Raw genomic sequence first — 20,860 nt, 5'->3', positions numbered from 1 at the left:
ACCAGGCATTCACCCCATGCACAGTGATAAGGAATAATAAACTACCCGTTGTATCGAGTAAGTTCAGTTTTAATGAATGGGTGACCTCGCGCTCAAGGTTCCATAGATCCAAATCACATCTGTATGAATGTGTGGAACTTATTTACGCTTGTAGGGTAATGATAGTTGTTATAACACGGCTGTTCTGTTTTATAAACCTCATACCCGCTTACAAGTTACTACGTATGTAACTTATTTATCCTCGCATGGCGGGGCAACGACAGTCGTTATAACACAGGTGTTCTGTTTCATACACCTCGTGCCCGCTTACAAGTTACTACGTATGTAACTTATTTATCCTCGCATAGCGGGACAACAACAGTCGTTATAACACGGGTGTTCTGTTTCATACACCTCGTGCCCGCTTACAAGTTACTACCTATGTAACTTATTTATCCTCGCATGGCGGGGCAACAACAGTTGTTACAACACAGGTGTTCTGTTTCATACACCTCATGCCAGCTTACAAGTTACCATGTATGTAACTTTGTGGGTGATTGTTTTTCTGTTTAGCTGACAACTTAGATAACACATAAGTGGCGACTGGGTTGGAGCAATTGTCGTTAAGCGTGTTGCAACGGGAATCGCCCAACAATATAAGTGCTAGATCAGGGCCAGATTCACAGAACATACCATAGTTAATATTTATCAAATTTTATTACACCTGTTCCATATGGGTGAGGTGATTTTGAAGACCTTGGGATTTAGACCAGAGTTGACCATTACATCACACACACACATATGACATCACAACCAACCCACCTCCCAATAAAATCATCTTTCCTGTAAGAATCTTTATCCCACACAGTAACATCCAACATAGAAGTTTCTTTATTACAAAGTTGGATGGTGAATTCCTCCTTCCATAGCGGGTTCAATGTCTTGTAGCAAACCTGGTGTTGTATTGGAATGCATAACAGGATTGCTAACTATAATCCAAACTTACATAACCTGCGTATACATAATGTTACCCACTGGCTCAGTTTATAGACGCTCAATAATAAAGATTATGTTCTATAAGGGTGAGGTCTTCACTAGGGTACACCTGAGACCTAGGATGTAGGTCTATTACCCCAACACCCAGGGTGCTACCATCTAGACCCCACTGAGGCAGTTTATAGACACTCAATAGCCTACATTATCTCATACTAATAATTGACCGCACACACCTTACTCTTCTTCTTCCACTTGCCAAGCATCAACTTAACGTAGGGATCCGAGAACCCATTGGCGTCTCGTGCGGGGAGGTTACTACCGGACACAAGCTGCACGGTGGCGATGGCAACCGGGAATAAATGGCGGGTGCCGCGGACTGAACCTGGGTGACAACCATGCGTCAAGTGGGGTGGTATGTATTGTTACAACTCCAATGTTTAGCATGGATGGCATGAATGTATGTAACTTATATATATCCTCGCATGGTGGGACAACAACAGTTGTTATAACACGGGTGTTCTGTTTCATACACCTCGTGCCCGCTTACAAGTTACTACATATGTAACTTATTTATCCTCGCATGGTGGGACAACAACAGTCGTTATAACACGGGTGTTCTGTTTCATACACCTCGTGCCCGCTTACGAGTTACCATGTATGTAACTTTGTAGGTGACTGTTTTTTGTATGGCTGATAATTTGGACAAACCATTGGTGACCCTTGGGTTGGGCAATTGCCGTTAAGTGAAACACAATCTAATATTTAATCACATCACACATATGACATAATCGATGACATCACACACCTTGGTTACGTTTCATTGTCCCGAAATCTTTCTTGGCCGATAAAACCGGGGTTTCCGCTTGGGTGATCACTTCTTCTTTGATTGGCTGAGGCTGTAACTATAGAGATATCATATATTGTAAATCACATAGATATAAAATACTTGCTGATGTTAAATTTCTAAAGTAAAGTTTCTATCCTTTATGGGTGAGGTCCTACAGTGAGGCACGCTGTGGGACCTGGGATTTAAGCCAGGGTTGGTCCATTAACCCAACAGCAACCCATATAACTCAACCACAAATTCCACACAAGGGTTGCCCAATCCTCAATAATGCTAATAATCATATGCAAAGCTTTTAACATGTTTACATATATATATATATATGTATGTATAACATGTTACATGACCAATACATTATAACACCAACCCCATCTACTCACAGCAGGGACTTCATGATTGACAGATGTAAGATGACCATGAATATTGATATATCCCAATTCCTCTTCACTGCTTTCATCCGATAAATGGAGGTTGATCTCCTCAGGGTTTTGCGTCAGTGTTGCCAGATCGATTTCCGCAGCCCCCATGAAGTCATCAGTGAACCCCCGGTCTTTGTCATACACGTGCAGCACTACGTGCGCCTCCATGTCAACCTGATAAAATGCAATCACTTTATATTGAAAAAGTATAAAATAAATTTTGTCCTGTATAAAATTTTCTATGTTACTATAATTTGCCTCAACCAGTGTATTTTATATTATGTCTATGTTGTTGTTTATACTATTTCTATGGATTGTGACGATGCGGCAGTGGTTAAAACATGTGTTACTTGAATTAAGCGTAGTGTGCTGTGAACATCAAGGTATAAGGCAAGTAGATAAAGATTTTTATCCACAGTTACATAGAACATCTGCACAAACTACAAAAATAATATGAAGCAATTATTATTTTCAATCTTCGCAATTACCCGTAAAAAGGACAAGCAATTACTTCACAACATTGGTGGTAAATACAGCAATATAAATCTCGTATAAAAATTTTCAAACAATTTCTTAAACTGTTTCTATCATTAACAATTAATGTAATTCTTTTTTCTTTTATTTTCAAAACTGAATTAAATCCATGGATTAATCAGCCAACAAACCTCGATCGCAAAGTCTTCGTCCCATCGTGGGTCGAGGGTTAACTTGCAGCATTTACTTTTATACACAGTTCGATTGTTGATGCGTATCTTCACGTAAGGGTCGCTCAAGCCTGGTGGGAAAGATGAACTTTAATTATCGCACACACTGTGTATGAAGGGGGGTGTATACTAATATTGAGTGTCTATAAACTGCCTTAGTGGGGTCTAGATGGTAGCACCCTGGGTGTTGGGGTAATAGACCTACATCCTAGGTCTCAGGTGTGTCTCACTGAAGACCTCACCCATATAGAATAGAATGTGCATATACAATGTTTGGGTAATAGGAACCCCAGGTCCCATGGCTTGCATAACCATGACCCCACCCATATACAGACCATAACATTACAAGCACCCACCATTAGAATCCCTTGCAGCAAGCCCCTCCCCCCCAATCAACTTGATATGCAACTTGTGTGTTGGTGGTTTGCGATCATCCTGGAAATATAACAACGACTTTTCCAGAATGCCACTCATTGTGACAACTTATTATGACATAAAGAAGACAATAATGAAACTAAAATAAAAAAACTAAAAAAAAAATTTTGTTGTGATTTTTGACTTGTTTTAGGTAATTTTTTAAAGTGTCAACAAAACAATAATCTGAATTGGTTGCACTATTTTTCACAAGTGTTTATGTAAGTTAAGTTGTATTTGACAATAACTCATACTAATAATCTAAAGTATATTTTTTAAAACAGTGTTTTTTCACCACTGTACATTAAACATACTATGATTTTCAATATAGGGGTCAAGTAGTCTTCCCAACTAATCATACAACGCACTGTGGGACGAGGTATTGAATTTTTATAATGAAAAACTTATTTCAACGCTTATTGTTTCATAATCAAACATTGATCTGTTTTGTAAGTAGCTGTCAATCAAAGGTGAAACATTCTAATAAAAGTTTTATGGCGTATTGTTTGCAAAGAATACAATTATTACTACCAACATTTTTTGCAAGAAATTATTTTGTTATGGAACAGAAAACCAATTTTTTTTAACTCAAATATATGGGTATATATATTTATTTTTTATTTTTCCTAAATAGATGAAATTTTTTAATAACTATTTGAATTATTTAGATGGAAAATGTATGATGATATACTTTACTAAATACATAACATATATATTTGTATACATTATATTTATAAACAATTTAATAAAACAAATAATTTAAAACACTGTTGTCTAAAATAATCTAATTTACATAAACACCTGTGAAAATTAGTGCAACCAATTCAAGGTTATTGTTTTGTTGACACTTTGTAAAACTAGCTGTCTAAAATACTGAAGTATCAGTTAAATACAACTTAACTTATATAAACACCTGCGAAAAGTAGTGCAACCAATTCAGGGTTATTGTTTTGTTGACACTTTGTAAAACTAGCTTTACTAATTACCTTTAAATGGAACATTAAGTTTTTATAAGTTACATCTGGTCTACACACTGTTAAGCCTTTCATAAAAAACACAGCCCTCTAAAAACCTGTTGTACTTTGTATATAATAGACTGAACAGGCAGTAGTATTATACATTATGCTGCTAACTATACACAACAGTTTCTATGAAAATCAAATATTAATCAATCATTTCTTGTCATTGAACAGGAAGTGGCATTGATACGTCACAATTGCTACAAAAGGTGTAACAATCAAGCATTTGTGAGGTCATAATAAATATTTCATTGTTCGTTTAATAATTGATCCTACCTTGGCGGGGGACCGGTGTAAATGGGAACCTGCAAAAAACATAGATATATTATAAGTTCGATTTAAATGCGACACTTTGTTGCATAAGAGCGAGGACAATACTAGGAATTTACACGACTGTGATGTCATAATACCAGATCAATCGATTGTTGATTGTAAACTTTATGATGTCATAAAACCATTGTAAACAGTGAATATAAACTAAAATTACTTTTAAAGGTCGGGAATAAAAATAAATGTATTTTTGACATCATAAAAAATGTTTATCGATTTATAATGACTTCACAAACAAAAACTACATTTTAAATACCAGTTTAAAATCTTAATGATAGTAAAAAATACAAACTTTTCAAATGATTCTGATAATGACACATATTTTTTTCAATTATGAATAATTCAATTTATTAAATTGAAACAAACGTATAAAATTAATATTTAATTTAAGACAGAACTCATTTAAAAAGCTTTTGGGAACATTAACAAAAGTAAGAATAATATAAACAACGAAAATTTGTTAAACGACAGTCGTTAAGGCAAGATTAGAGACAAAATTATGTTAACAAACATAGTGTAGTTACTTAAAATAGTTTATTAATTTATACCTGGTGTTGCATCCATGTTATTACACAAGTATCTACAATAGGAGACTATATATATCTACAATTATTGCCTGGTAATTTATTTTCTAATAAGACAGAAATCAATAGGCATATTACATATAAACACACATATAAAAATCATATTTTTATTAAATAGCATTACAATAAAAAGTCAATTACAAGGTATTCTAATAATACATGAATGTAATTGTAATTGTACAACCATACACAAATCTATACCATACACAAAGTCACATACCATACACAAAGTCACATATCATATACACTTACATTAGAAAGACAACCAGTCACCACTACCACCCAACACTACAAGGTATTCTAATAACAAACCTTTATTGTACAAATAAACACATATATATATTATGCCTACACCTCGTCCTAAACCATACATATACCATAACATATCACACACACTAACATTAGAAAGACTATCACCACCTAACGTTACAAGATATTCGAATCTTATTACGACTTCCTGCGTACGTATGATTAATCAACCTGCTTTAAATATTCTTTTATCTTGCCGTAATGAAAGAACGAACTGACTTAAAATCCAATAATTCCTATTGTAATGATTTTTTCCCTATGGTATTTCCAAGGCATAGTGTATTCATGTAAAACCTATTTTTTGGGAGGTATAAATTAAAAAATTAAAAACTAACAAAATTTTTTATAACATTTTGTTTTTTTTGTCAATATTTCAATATAATTTTTAACTTTTTTTGCCAGAAATGACATATTATTATCATTTCTTAAAAACATATTATGCCCGGTCAAAACAGGAGTGGAACAAATGACATTTCCCTTTTAAATATTTCAAAATCTTTGTTACCGTAATCGCAGAGATAAATAAAGTTGTTAGTAATACATGCAGAAACCAAACTGGGCAGATGGATCTTGGAAATAATGTGATTAATTACCTGTGCGTGCACGTTGTGTGATATGGGTGCTATGTATTGACTCCTGTGTTACCTGGATAATAAATACAATAATTTAAAAACTTTGTAAATTTAGTTTTTAACTTAAAAATAGTATGGTATAATAGAAAGTATTGATGGGAGTAAAAGGGTAACAAACTAATAAAAAAAACTTCTAAATTAAAAGTGCATTCATAAATCTCAAGGAGATCTTCTGCCAAGTTTTATAATTGTGATCTTAAAGGATCAACATTTTGACACTCTATAGAAGTACAAGAAAATTTTTTCATGATGTTATAATAGACATTGTACACATCATAAGTTATAACAATGGTGGACAATAAGAGTTTGTTTGCATTGTGGGTGAAAAATGGGTTGTACAATCCCTGTTTGTTGCTTCCATTATGTGATCACAGGTCACACATGCCACTATCATGTTATAAATTTAGTAAAATATCTAAATTATAAACTACATTTTTTTCAATTTCTTAGATTTCTACTTTAAATTATAAACTACATTTTTTTCAATTTCTTAAAGTAGAAATAAATGTCAACAACAAAATGTTGTTGACTTCAAAACTTTAATAAAATAGAAACGTAAGATTTTTAAAAATATGGATGTTCCTTGTTAGTTTGCGAACTTTTACACAAGTTATGGTAGAAAGTAAAGTATGTGCAATTTAAGTCATTTAACCTCGTGCAGTTCAATTAATAACTTCTGTTATGTTTTTTCAACTATGAAAAAAATAAAAAAATAGTATAAACGAAAAGAAAGGAAAATATGATAATTTTTATTTGTCTCTTTGAATACTGCAACAAAATTAAATAAAAGTTTAAACAAAAAAACAGAATACAACAATAAAACTGTTAACATTGCATTTAAATTTAAAACCAAAGCATTAGAATAACCATTTATTAAATTAACGCATTAAGATTAATGGCCGATGAAGATAATCCTTGTTGTATCCATAATATTGATCTAGTTTCATATATGATACTCAAGTGAAAGAAATTTAATTATTTATTGATTTACAAAGAACACCTGACCTGAGTGTGACAAATATTTACAGAAATTAATTGATTACTAAATTATTTATTTTATAGTGTTTTTATTTTGGTAATGGGTGATAATAACAAACATAAACAAGCAGTTTATTTGCATAAGACAGCATATATATAAACATCATATACAATTATGTTAAAAATACACATATACATACACACATGGTATATACACAGATAGACACACACAATGTGTCAATTTTATAAAAGGGCCTGCCTACCCTGCTACCCCAGGTTTGGCACCCATGTATATATACACCCACACGTAGAGGCACAAAACATATGCGTCATACATAATTACAACAAACCAGGGTACCTCTGTATATGTTGAACTTATTTCTTCTTTTTGGAAATCACCTAAAATAAAAATACCATAGATTAAAACTTAAATATAAAAATCACAAAAATATATATATAGATATATGTTTTAAAAATGAACATAATATTTTTAAGTTACAAAAACAATTGAATTAAATCATTTTAAAAATTATTTTTTTGAACCATTGAACAAATAATCCCCCCACACATTATTGTTATTTTAAGCTTAAATGGATCATGTATGCAATAGGTATGCATACACCCCCTGATATTGTATTTATAACAAACATGCAATGACAACTCTTTATACAAACAATAAGCCCAGATTACTCATCGAGGATGTAAAGAGTTTATGAATCAGGAAACCTGGGCCACATGTCATAACCAACTTTTATATTGTTCGTGATATATAATTTTAAACAACAAAACACTGCTTAAAACGGCTGAATTTATAATACAGAATGTTCACATCAAAATATATATTTACATTTATTTTCTATATATAACTAATAAGTTTTTCATTCTTGCATGGTTTGGCAACCATAGTCGTTATAACACGGGTGTTCTGTTTCATACACCTTGTGCCCTTTTATAAGTTAGTAAGTTAACACATACGTTAACAGCCTATACAGTTATGCATAAGTTTTAGTAAAGACCGTCGCATATGCACCACATAGTAACCCCATAAAAATGCATCAAGCACTCATAGTTACCGTTAACAAAATGTTCTTTCTTTCGTTCCGTTTTACGACTTCTGTAGCTGAATATACCAAGTTTTTTACCTTTTTTGCCTTTTCTGTTTGGAGAGCCATTGTCACTTGAATCTGGAATAAAGAGGGAAAAAAATATTAAAGTAATTTTAAAAAACCACAGCTGTTAAAACCACAGCCGTTAAAACATGCTACGGGTGAAAACTGCCTAAATATATATGATCAACGAAACCCGTGCTCCACTAAAAACATTCACCTAAAGAAATAAAAATTTAAAAACTTTAGCTGGATAAAAATTGTTTATTGACTAAACATACAATAAATTAATAAAATTTCGGGGCTAGTGAAGAGTCTTCCCCCCCACCTTATTTGCTAACCACTAACCCCTTACCCCTATAACCACTAACCCATATAACCATCAACCCATATAACCACTAACCCATATAACCACTAACCCATATAACCACTAACCCCCTAACCATCAACACCTAACCCCCTAACCTAGGGGTTTAGAAAATAAGCTGGGGGGGAGATTCTTTACCAGCACCAAAATTTCAAATAAAAATTTGTTAATTTTAATCGCATTGCAACGATAGACTATTATATTCAACAAATAAAAATGTGTACAAACTACTTAGAGAAAGTGTTGGACAAATAAAGTAACTGCAAAACTAAACATACAATAATAAAATATAAAGTTAATAATATTTTAATTACCTTGTAACGATAGACGATCGTATTCAACAATATTATTTTCCCGATCTTCCATTTTCGTCAAAAACTTTGGAACAAAAGTTACAGAGCACGCCGCGATGTAAACATAGATGCCTATGATGTCACAGAGAAACCCGCTGACTCATAAACACGCTCGCGCGGTTCTGATGAGTCACCAAAATAAAATTCGCCGAAAAACGCATAAGGGGAATTTTTTTAACTTGTAATTTCACAGGGGAGCAAAATTTAACTGAAAATTTTCTTAAATGGCTACTAATATATTTAAAGATCTAACTAACATATGCTAAAACACATTTATATACATTAACGCATCTAAAAAACATTAAATAATTTTTTCTCATCCTAGCAGTTTCTATTCCAAGCTATTTTACGACTGTCGTTTTGTCGCTAATTCTCTTCTCTTCGTATTTTTTTAATCAATTTGGTCAACTATAAATGTCATGTTACAACACTATTTTTTATATTTTTCCTTTTGGTTACAATAACAAAGTTCATACCAAATAAGATAGTAAAAAGCAACAAAACAACAGTCGTTATAACATGGTACACAAAGTAATATAACCGACATTCTAAAACCAAACCACCCCTATAACCTCATGTACTAATCCTTTACAAATACTATTGTCTCTGCATTCAATCTTATATAACAGCCATTAAGAGATATTAAAGCTTTTAATATTTATATGTAAGATTAAAATACCATAAAATAAAAGCAATATAGTAGATTGGAAACAGATAATGTCTTCCTATCAACACACTGCAATAGCTTACTGAGTTGCTGACACTAAACTCGCAATAATTGATAAGTCATTCAAAGATAAGTCTTATGTTCAACAGCATAATAACAAAACCAAAAAATATGATTTTTTATTAATCATTTTTATTACGAAAACTAATATCAAATTAAATAAAACAATAAAGATATTGAATTTATAGAATATGACAATTAGTAATACACCGCGCCATGTTTAAACTTATGTGGAAAAGTTTGAGTTTAAATTGACTACTGGGTTGAAACAATTGGCGTTAAGTGTTTTGCCTGTAGTAAAATACGCCAATAACTATGGCAATGTCAAGCCTTGAACCCGTAACCCCTGGGTGGCACCGGACAGAAATGATCGATCAATCAACCAAAATATTTCACCCAAGCCACTTGTTGCTGCATTGCATGCTTGACTGCACACTTCATGCTCCACTGCACACACACAATGGCACTTGAAAAGTTAGCAGAGTATGAATCTGACCCAGCTTTCTGCAGAAATATAAGGTAAAATAAAATACAGCAATATTTTACATTTGAGAGGTAATGGTAGTCAAAACTTAAGTTTTTAAAATGCCAGAAAGTCTAAATATAGCACAGAATATAAAGTTCAGATACGCTAAAACATTATATAAATATTTACCATAACTTACATACCAATATATAAAGTAAAATACATATCAAGCTAACTTATAAACTAGCCCATTTAGCAGAACCTATAACTTAATACACTAAGCATATCTGATATATCTATTTATATATCTGTATACATATTTAGCTTTACTTGCATAGACCCTACATAGTAATAACCATGAGGTGCATACCATGGTTGTTGGTTGTTGCGTTGATTGTTAACCTTACATCAGCAGCAAGACGACCAAACCAACCAATCACATCGTGTCCATCACCATGCGTGTGTGAAAGTATTTTCTGTAAATGTAAGTTTGCTGTTAGTTTGTATAATCAATGGCTTTATTGAGTCTTTGGAAAAGACACTAATAGACTTGGTTTAGATTTGTCTTAATAACTGCTTGCAGCAATTGGCTTTAAAACAAACGAGACAATGAGCAGAGATTTTCACCACTAACTTAGTTACTAAGCAACTTAACATCCCCCGTAAAGATAAAGTTAGCAGGGCATAGCCCAGGTAAGATATTTTAACCAAAAATAAAGAACTTACACTACCAACACCCCCAGCCACCCAGAGACGAGGGAAAATATTTTGTGCCGGAGTTGCCGCGAGTTGTTTCCATGCCAACCTTACCTCCTTCCCCCCCGGGGTCGTTGCCAATGTTACGGGATTGTTGCTAAGCAACAACTCCATGACAACGATCAACTTTGACGAGTTCTCAAATCTTGCGAAACTCGAAACATTATTGGTGGATAATAATCTTATCCGTGACATCATAATCAACAGTCGATTCAAGTAAGAAACAAACAATGAATATTTTGATTGACCAATGAAAAGCTCAGGGGTTAGGTGAGTGCATTGTAACCAAAGGGTACGAGGTTCGGTGCTTGATTAGGCCAGAGTTGGCCCATTACCCCAACATTGTATTTGCACATTCTATTCTATATGGGTGAGGTTCTACAGTGAGGCACACCATGGCCCATGGGACATGAAGTTTAGAGGAATTCAGGCCAGAGTTAACCCCAAAAATTAAAAAAACAACGAAGTCAGGCCAGAGTTGGCTCATTACCCCTATAAACCAACACTACCTCAATAAAACTTCAATAATCCAACCTCTCACCCCAGGAAGCTACGAAGATTAAGTTTCAAAAACAACAAGATCTTTCATCTTCCACAACGAGGGTTCAAACTATTGAAGAACTTGGTCGATCTTAACCTGGAGATGAATAGAATTACTTCGGTACAAGGTGTGTTGTGATGTCATAGGAAGGGGTTTTGGCATCATTTAAATGTCAACTAAAGCCAAAAAATGCCTGAATCTAAATAATTTGTAAATATTCTTTTGCAGTTGAAAATTGTTGTATTTTGAATGGGTAATAGTCGTGAACCCTACCCCCCAAAAACAATATAATGTAATAAAGTGATTGAGTTTAAAAACCTAAGTTTTATTAACCAACCAAGAAATGCATCCTCTGCCCTGCTACATAATAGTGGCAACATTGAGCCCATGCTGTAGTTAAACAACTATTTGCAAATTATGAACAAAACAATCCTACTGATAACATTCACCCCCCCCCCCCACCAATGTAGCTAAATATGTTACAAAATAACTGAGAAATTTATATCAAGTTGTTTTTAAAATGAATTTTAATCAAATATCAAAAATTTGTGACAATTTAAATTGTGAACAAATGTATTCTCTGCCCTGCTACACAATAAGGGCAACACAAAACCTTGAACCCAAAACAAAATTTTGTGACAATTAGAATTATCTTGCCAAATATAGTAACAGTAACCCACCTACCTACCCAGGTATAAAGTTCCCTCACAAGCTCCGAACACTCAACCTAAACCACAATCGCATACGAACCTTAACCAGCGGCTCGTTCAGGAAGTTGAAAGAACTCCAAACATTGAAGCTGGAATATAATGTTATTGACTTTATCAGTAAAACTACTTTCATACAAGCAACACAACTTAATGTGAGTTTGGGGTAATGGACCATCCTGGTGTGCCTCGCTAAGTGAAGGCTTCCCTGAGCAAGACACTTAACGGCAATTACTTCAACCCAGTGGTAACTAATGGGTTGTCCAAGTTAACAATAACCCACAAAGTTACATACATGGTAATCCTTAAGCAGGCACTGTCATTGCCCTGATAAATTAGTTACAGTTATATATATATATATATATATATAATAAGTTTGATTTTGGGGTGATTGGCCAGCTCTGTTCTAAATCCCAGGCCCTGTAACAAGGACCTCACTCATATTCAATAACTAATACATAACACAAATATTAATCTCAAGTTGTTATACTTACAATATAAATATACCAATCACATACTCTGTAATATATCTACACCAACTTTTGCCTGAGCGCAGGTATCATGCCCCGTTGCGGGACCTCACCATATAGAATAACACAAACTTTATAACCAAGGCCTCACTCATATAGAATACAACATCACACAAACTTATATTCGAGTTATTATACTTATAATATAAGTATAGCAATTACATACTCTCTAATCATGCCTAACTGTGAGATCTCACCCATATAGAATAACACAAACTTTTAACCAAGGTATTATACTTGTCGAACAACAACCTTCGAATACTCGGAGAGAATCAATTTCAGCAACTCCCAATGTGTTGGTTTATATCGTTGGCTGGGAACAACATACACGAGGTACATCCGTATGCGTTTCGCTTGTTTGGGGTAAAGAACAACAACCACCACCAAATCCACCTGGAAAGCAACGCATTGAGGTTTATTGAGGAAGATATGTTGGGATTGTTCATGTCTGAAGTCAGGAGGTGGGGTGTTAATGTTATTAATTTATTAATTGTTGTGTGTTTATTATTATCTCTTGTCCCGGCGTCGTGGCACAGTTGGTTAGCGCGCCTGCCTCTAACCCAAAGGTAATGGGTTCAAGGCTTGTCATTGCTATTGTGGACGTATGTGTAAAGTAAGTTACACTTATTCATTCGTTCATTTACACTACAGACATGTTGTTTTCATTATCTAATATTTTCTATACAACACATACTACATACACAACTGCATAGTGGCCAATATGTATATATAACATGGAAATAGTTTAGCTTCATTTAACAGAAAACATGAGGTTTATTATGACTAAAGTTAGAAGGTGTGTGTTTATATTATTAACAGGCATGTTGTGTTTAGGTAAATAGCTCTTTTGGTAAAAAAATATAATTATATTATTATACTAAGTTTTGTATTTGAACTAAACCACGAATAGCAGGCAAAACAATGTTTTTATTACATTATACCTGATGGCAACAGCAGCACAACATGATAATATTTGTCCAAACCCAACTTTCTCTCTATAACATCTATACTTAAGCATACGATAAATAAGTTAGATTCATACACACGTCAATATATAACCCGTACCCACCACCCACAGAGTCCTGTACTCGTTCTACTTTGCGGGCAACCCCATCTTCTGCGATTGCAACATTCAGCTGCTTCGAGATGACGCGGGTTCTCTACTTCGTGATCCCCACAAGATGGTTTGCGATTCTCCGAGGAATTTGAATCACACAACGTTAGCTGAACTTAATATTGAGGAATGCTGTGTGTGATGTCATTAGATGTAATTGTGATGTTATCAGTTTTGTTTGTGATGTCATCAGTCTGCTTGTGATGTCACCAGTTTGCTTATGATGTCATCAGTCTGATTGTGATGTCATCAGTCTGCTTGTGATGTCATCAGCCTGATTGTGATGTCAACAAATGTTATTGTGATGCCACCAGATGTAATTTTTATGTTGTTAATTATACCACAAGTTACCACGTTTGTAACTTTGGGGTGATTGTTTTTCTGCATGGCTGACACATATGCCCACATTGGTAGCATGGTCGAGCCTCGAACCCGGTATCATTTGGTCCAACGACTTGAACCACCAAATCACCGAAACATTTGGGGACATAAATATAATCTGGAGCTTTTATTCAAAGATTGCAATAATTGTGCAGATAGTACCAGGTCAGGTGTTGCGTAATACCAGTGTTTCCAGATGTTTAAAATACTGGATAATCAAACACACAATAATCATTATTTGAAAATAAAACGTAAACACTGCCGAAGGTCATGAAATAACTTTAACATCATTTAGTTTGTACGTTTGTGTGTGCTTATTATAATACAGCATGCTATAGTTGTGTTGAATACAGCAGCGTGCTAATATAAAATATTAAGAGACAAACTAATTTATATCTACTGTTTTCAAAAAATATTACAATTTTCAAAAAATTATAATTTCATTTTAAATGAAACTTTTATATTACTACTATAAATTGCGCTTTTGAAATTGAATCATTTTTAAAATAATAATATTATATTGAGAAAAAATGAAATACAGTTCAAAAAATTAGGGTAGATTCGCCTACCCTGCCACCCCAGGTTTGGCGCCCATGATTGGGATTTTTGTTTAAATAATACATTTTGAAATTAGACTAAGTTTTTAGCAAGAATTGCTTCATATAAGATATCTATGTTTTGTCGTAAAAATATCAACACAATGAATCAGCCACTATAGAAACATTATACAGATATCATAGAAATCTTAATAAACAGAAAATTCGCTACAAAACGAACTTAACGAATTAAGTGCACTGTTTATACTTTGCATAATAATTAATGTGGAAAATATACTTAATTTACCAACTACTTTGGGATTAACCAAAGTATATTTACACCTAGTTGAGCAAACAACACAAAAATCATATAATAACAAGATAGTTTGTTTCTATGTGGCAGAAAAATAAATTTACGTTTTACGCAACAATTGTATATAATCAACCAAAATTAAATATTTTTTAATTTAACAGCAGAATAATTTTAACATGTCATGCTACATCATAATACCTACTATGACATCAAAGAACAAAATTACTAAAAAACATATTTTAAAAAATCTGTAAAATATTTTGGGCAAAAAAAATCCAGTTATGTCATAATCAGGTCTATGATGTCATAGATTCAACCAAAAGAAGAAAATCATTGAATTTGTGGTTAGTATGACATCCATTTATAGGATTATGATGTCATAATAATACTACAATGATTGTACCGAAGATATGAATATTATTTTGAGCTTGTTCAATAAAAGAAAAAACTTTATTTTTTCCAAGTCAAAAATATTTATTTTGAAAGATATAAAAAAAAGTTAGTCTTGAATTAAATATTAAACTTGTTTTTTTTTTTAAAGTAATGCTTGCAGATAAGTATCTAATTATTTCCACGTAAAAATTAAATAATTTCAAACGAGATAAAGAAAACTTTTTTGTAGAAACTTTAAACTTAATTATTTTTCAAAGTTAGAAATTAGACTTTTATTTGAACTAAATAAATTAAAGATCCCACCTATACAGATGATATATAAGTAATGCTCTCCGATGGGGGCATTAATGGCGTCCTCCTTTCAGTTGGGGGCATTAATGGCGTCCTCTTTTCAGTTGGGGGCATTAATGGCTTCTTTTTGGAAGGTTTGTCCAAATTTTCGCAACTATTCGATAAACTGTTTGTGGCTGAGGATTTCTCGTTAGATTTCGACGAGTTACCTTCGTCACTAGAGGGGGTTGTGAAGGAGAAGTTGGAGGGAGACCTCGAGTGTTTATTTTTCACTTTTTGTCCAAAGTCGAAAATAGGATTTCCATGAATAAAGTTGAACAGAGGGGTGCCTGGGGTTGGGAGAAATAATTATTAATTAAATCTAAAACCTATTTCTTATGAATGAAGCTTGCTACTTTTACTTTTTACTGGAGTTTGGGTAATGTTCATATATATGGCTGATAATTTGGACAACCCATTAGTGACCACTGGGTTAGAGCAATTGTCGTTAAGTGTTTTGCCCAATGACACATACGTCCACAATGATAGCATCATTTACCTAAAACCGATATGCTAGAAGTAAGCATGCCAATCAATGCTAAAATAAGTTACATCAATTATTCAAGCAACAATAAATACAAATAGGTCCCCCTATATTAATAGATCAAGATGTCCAAACATCCCACCCACCTAAGATTGATTTCCTTCCGAGATCTTGTACGGGTGAATATGGAAAGTAATTGGATATTATATATGGGTGTGTTGGGGGTGTGGCAGGTGGGGTGTGGGGGAAATACATACCACTGTCATCACTATGGGGGCTTATGATGTCACAATCATCAATGGATTGCATCAGTTTTATAATCTGGAACATAAAAATTGGATATTTATAATGGAGTTAAAAAATATTGTTTTAATTGGAATAAAAAAATATATCTCTTTTGATGGTATAGGCAAAATTTATTTAAGGTAAAAAACAGTTATTAAAAACATGAACACACAGGAACTTTGGTTTAGGTCTAGGTCTAGGTACCCAATAGTGACCACTGGGTTGGAGAAATTGCCGTTAAGTGTCTTTCCCAAGGATACATATGGTTATCACGATAGTCTATCAGTATCCAGCATCAAGCAGGGCAACCACAGCACTAAATTGTATTTTTACTTTTATTCTATATGATCTAAGACTTTCCCATGTATATTAATTATATAACCACTACATACTTTATGATGCAACAAATGTATTTCATCATAAAGAACCCTTGCCTATATGTGGCTTGCCCAAGGACACATACACCTAGCAGCATCGAGCATTGAAGCCGGTACCCTTTAGTTACAATGCAAGCGCCCAACCACTAAACCACAACACAATGCTATCACCCACCTTATGATGCAAGGAATGTATTTCATCGTACAGCATCGACTCCTGTCTATACACAGCTGAAGGACTTCCCCCAAACAACTGTGACCATGGGAGCCACCTGTGATAGCATGTTCCCCACATGTTAATGTTAGGTAGGCCCAGTTTCACTTCCAATATCGGGTCTGGGAACAAAGATTATAGGTACAGCTTAATTTTTGTAAAAAAATCTGCGTTGACTTTGTTAAAATACAGTTTCACTTCAAAGTTTCACTTCCAATACAAAGTCGACAAGAAATAGGGTTGGATGAGTAAGTTAGGGTGTTAATTTATTAATTTCTATTCTCTTTGGGTGAGGTTCTACAGTGGGGCACGCAATGGAACCTGAGATTTAGGCCAGAGTTGGCCCATTACCCCAACATTGTATATGCACATTCTATTCTATATGGGTGAGGTCCTACAGTGAAGCACGCAATCTGATCTGAGATTTATGCCAGAGTTTGCTCACTATTTTAACTGTTAGACAACTTGGACCTAAACGAACTTAGCTATTACTCACCTTTATTCCTTTGTAGTTTCACCCCATGCTCCCTAACCCCTTGTAATGGCATCACACAAACCACAACCTCTCCTTCTTCTTCCTGCGAATGTGAGAGATCTTTTGCCTTTTTCCTACGAATTGAGAAACTCTTTTTCTTCTTCTTGTCACCCACAGGTGTCTCACTCCCCATAACTACAACACCCGTCCTACTATTGTAATGAATCTGGAAATTATCTTCAATTTCGCCGCCGTCCGATTGCGTCGCAGATTGCGCAATGGCCGTCTCGTCGCTGTCGCTAGTAGCAACGCTTGATGAAAGCGAACGATTGATCGAAGCGCCGTGGTTGGTTGGGTTTTCAACAATGCCGTTTAGTGATGTCATAGAAGAAGTCAAACACGTGATTTTCGACGTCGTTGTATTTGTCGATAAATCTGAAGTTTTGACACCGAAGAAATCCGACTCTTGTAATCTAAATATAAATACATGTATTATGTATATATATGCACTATTAATCCAAATTTTCCACTTATATTCATCTACAAATATATATCTAATGAACTCAAACAACTTAGGCCTAAATGCCACACACTGTGTTTTACAGCAAGGCACAAGGGGACTGAAAAAACAGGTGAAATATAATACATGCTATGAAGGGAGATTAAAACATTTTAATATAACATGACATTCCCACTCACTTGTACAATGGATTGTTAAACAACTTAAGATCTTGTTGTTTATACTGGACACCCCATGCCCACAATGGTAAACTCTGCCAACTCTTGTCTTGAGCTTTTTGCTGTGGAAGTAGTTTGGGTTAATGGGGGTAAAGTCAGGGGTGCCTAGGGTGACATGTTATTATTTAAAACAAGGGTGACATCATATGTTTAGCTGCATAGATTTAGGCTTAAAATTGCTTTCACCCTGCTGTTAGGTGTCTATACAAATAGGCATAGCCAAAAGTATATTGCAATCGTCGTTTTAAAGAAAGTATAAGTGTAACGACATTTCTTAGCCAACTGTGGGATCTTTAGGATCTCGATGATGTGAGAGATCTCAGCTTTGGGTACAAATTTAAAAAGTCAACCACATTAAAACATGTAAAATATCAACCTCAGAAAAGTTATGTATAGAGTATAGACATCAATACCGTTTAATAAATATGGGTATGTAAAACTGCATTTTACCATCAAATAAGTCAATATTAAAACCTGTTCAAAATTCAAACTTCACATCTCACCTCTGATTGGTCGATTCTCCTCTGCCGTTCCCGCTCGTTGTTAAATATGAAAGTATCGAAAGCGGTGAGGCGTAACGCGTCCATCATCACGACGAGGTACGTTGGGTTGAACTCGAACTTGTCGGGATGTTGACGACATAGTTGCCATACACAGTCGAGGAACAATTGGAAGATAGGTGACTGTGTGATGTCATAGTTACATAATAATTGAATGAGGAAGTGATTTTAAAAATGGCAATCCTCCGTTGATTTTTAAAAGTTATTAGTCATAATAGCCATACTATTTACCAAAACAGGTGATGAATAAATAGATAATTGTAACTTTTTTATCCTCGCATAGCAGGGCAACAACAGTCGTTATAACCTGGATGTTCTGTTCCCTACACCTCGTGCCCGCTAAGAGTAACCACATCTGTAACTTTGCAGGTATTTGCTGAATTTAACTTATTTATCTTATATATACATATATATAAATATTCACTTAGAATTAAACACTAGTTGTACCAACACACCATTTCTGTTGCTTCATCTGCGTTCCCTGTTGGTTGATGTAAGTGGCCTAGCCGGGTTTTGAACGGATGCCCCCCTATCACCCACTCACGTTGAACGAGGGATTGGAAACCATGGATAGTTCGGGGCTCGGGGTCGAGGAGTATTTGGGTGAGGGAGGTTATTATAGGGGTGAGGTCGACCCCCGTTTGCTCTGGAAGGGTGAAGCTGGTGTTACAATGTATGTAGGCAGTAAAGACCTAATAAATGGGCATAGTTACACAAAATAGGGACAATGAACACGCACGTACCATTTCAAATGAGACTTTTGGTAACGGCACATACTGAAAATAACAATTTAAAACTGATACTGGCAAGAACACATAGGTGTAATGCATAGGCACAAATGAATTAAAACCCATCACTAAATTCTTAAATGGCTTTACAGTATCCTTAAAAATACATTAATTGAAATTTGCCATTAATGCCAACAGTCTTTTAACTTTATCTTACATCTTCCCCCCATCCTCACCTTTCACTACAACATGATGTTCCTTAACATTCATCCACATACAAACATCATTAGCCACCGATAACATTGTGTTAACATGGTGTAACCACTTCGAGTTGTGTACAAGGGAAAACCAATGTCCATCCGACTCCCAGTACTCAGATTCAGACGCTGAATATATAATATACTTTAGATTGGTCCCAATATTTTTCAAAATATGGATGTATCTAATATAACATACATATGTATTTTTTTTTTTATATTAAGTACCCTCTATATCTATAATAATAACATATACTGAAATGGTATTACCAGTACTTGTACAAACATTAGCAGAGGCACCAAACCTGGGGTGGCACGGTAGGCAGGCCAACCCTGGAACTATCTACACTGCATTAATCGGTAAACCAATAAGTTATTTTTCTGTCTAACTATCCCTGCCTCCCCTGTGTTTTATTGGTGTAGGAATGTTGGTGTTTGAAATACAAGGAAAATACAACACATTATAAGTAAAGTTATCACCTGGCATGCAAAGGTTCCGCAACTTGATGAAACTTTGTTGGATTTGTATCGGGTTCGGACACTGCTTGCTGAGGTCAATCACTCTGTAAGAAATAAACGATTAATAACATTAACTTTGAATAATATAATTTGTAATTACGAAATGATAATCAATTTGTAGATCGTAGTTTTGAATTAAAATTTTACTCTTTTATAGTATTAAAATCATAGAAAACATATAACAAAATATAATATTCGTTAAAATCATAGAAAACATATAACAAAATATAATATTCGTTAAAATCATAGAAAACATAGTCAAGTTTTTAAGTTACAGACACATTTAACCATGAAAAACGCATTAAAACATATTTTATATTGTAGAAACACGNAAAAACTATTCTTCATCACGGGAAAATTCTATGGAAAACACTTAAAAATCATAGAAACATATA

At 34.2% G+C, this 20,860-nt stretch overlaps 3 protein-coding genes and 1 long non-coding RNA gene across 5 annotated transcripts in view; 1 reads left to right on the top strand and 3 right to left on the bottom strand.

Moving 5' to 3' along the window:
• The window catches only part of LOC100177769 (multiple C2 and transmembrane domain-containing protein 1-like), a 17,558-nt gene extending 8,391 nt beyond the window's left edge, over positions 1 to 9,167 (bottom strand). Inside the window, exons 1-12 of one of the 2 annotated variants that reach the window (XM_026838307.1) lie at positions 8,996 to 9,167; positions 8,282 to 8,392; positions 7,555 to 7,607; positions 6,192 to 6,243; positions 4,652 to 4,680; positions 3,299 to 3,377; positions 2,904 to 3,013; positions 2,200 to 2,412; positions 1,781 to 1,877; positions 1,209 to 1,357; positions 802 to 932; positions 19 to 119 (exon numbers count right to left, since the gene is read on the bottom strand). In XM_026838307.1, the coding sequence (XP_026694108.1) occupies positions 19 to 119; positions 802 to 932; positions 1,209 to 1,357; positions 1,781 to 1,877; positions 2,200 to 2,412; positions 2,904 to 3,013; positions 3,299 to 3,377; positions 4,652 to 4,680; positions 6,192 to 6,243; positions 7,555 to 7,607; positions 8,282 to 8,392; positions 8,996 to 9,047 (1,177 nt within the window). In that variant the 5' untranslated portion in view covers positions 9,048 to 9,167. The remainder of the gene's footprint in view (positions 1 to 18; positions 120 to 801; positions 933 to 1,208; positions 1,358 to 1,780; positions 1,878 to 2,199; positions 2,413 to 2,903; positions 3,014 to 3,298; positions 3,378 to 4,651; positions 4,681 to 6,191; positions 6,244 to 7,554; positions 7,608 to 8,281; positions 8,393 to 8,995) is intronic. The other variant, XM_026838308.1, reaches the window with a different exon arrangement.
• A 706-nt stretch (positions 9,168 to 9,873) lies between these two features.
• On the bottom strand, positions 9,874 to 13,915 carry LOC113474996. The gene is made up of 6 exons (XR_003396721.1): positions 13,831 to 13,915; positions 13,014 to 13,154; positions 12,205 to 12,323; positions 10,954 to 11,620; positions 10,598 to 10,703; positions 9,874 to 10,265 (listed from the first exon to the last, which is right to left on the bottom strand). It is a non-coding gene; the product is annotated as an uncharacterized LOC113474996 (long non-coding RNA).
• LOC100175451 (leucine-rich repeat-containing protein 70-like) lies at positions 10,532 to 14,386 on the top strand. The gene is made up of 6 exons (XM_002120969.4): positions 10,532 to 10,711; positions 10,971 to 11,199; positions 11,530 to 11,651; positions 12,217 to 12,386; positions 12,990 to 13,222; positions 13,840 to 14,386. Exons 1-6 carry the CDS (start codon positions 10,585 to 10,587, stop codon positions 14,015 to 14,017), a joined length of 1,059 nt encoding a protein of 352 aa, XP_002121005.1. The 5' UTR covers positions 10,532 to 10,584; the 3' UTR covers positions 14,018 to 14,386.
• A 1,259-nt stretch (positions 14,387 to 15,645) lies between these two features.
• The window catches only part of LOC100184028 (myotubularin-related protein 10), a 10,117-nt gene continuing 4,902 nt past the window's right edge, over positions 15,646 to 20,860 (bottom strand). The window contains exons 12-18 of the mRNA XM_009862976.3: positions 19,417 to 19,607; positions 18,905 to 19,084; positions 18,363 to 18,463; positions 17,685 to 18,136; positions 17,150 to 17,310; positions 16,459 to 16,633; positions 15,646 to 16,118 (exon numbers count right to left, since the gene is read on the bottom strand). Coding sequence (XP_009861278.1) covers positions 15,802 to 16,118; positions 16,459 to 16,633; positions 17,150 to 17,310; positions 17,685 to 18,136; positions 18,363 to 18,463; positions 18,905 to 19,084; positions 19,417 to 19,607 — 1,577 coding nt within the window. The 3' untranslated portion in view covers positions 15,646 to 15,801. The remainder of the gene's footprint in view (positions 16,119 to 16,458; positions 16,634 to 17,149; positions 17,311 to 17,684; positions 18,137 to 18,362; positions 18,464 to 18,904; positions 19,085 to 19,416; positions 19,608 to 20,860) is intronic.

This window comes from Ciona intestinalis, unplaced genomic scaffold, assembly GCF_000224145.3.
Source record: "Ciona intestinalis unplaced genomic scaffold, KH HT000074.2, whole genome shotgun sequence".
Taxonomy (NCBI): domain Eukaryota; kingdom Metazoa; phylum Chordata; class Ascidiacea; order Phlebobranchia; family Cionidae; genus Ciona; species Ciona intestinalis.
This window is presented reverse-complemented; position numbering and strand designations above follow the sequence as displayed.

Bases quoted from the DNA above. Each gene is read 5' to 3' on its own strand.
- LOC100175451 (XM_002120969.4), top strand. From the start codon at position 10,585: ATGAGGTGCATACCATGGTTGTTGGTTGTTGCGTTGATTGTTAACCTT. The intron at 10,712-10,970 runs GTAAGTTTGCTG...CAACACCCCCAG, and splicing joins TGAAAGTATTTTCTGTAAAT to CCACCCAGAGACGAGGGAAA. The intron at 12,387-12,989 runs GTGAGTTTGGGG...CTTTTAACCAAG, and splicing joins TACAAGCAACACAACTTAAT to GTATTATACTTGTCGAACAA.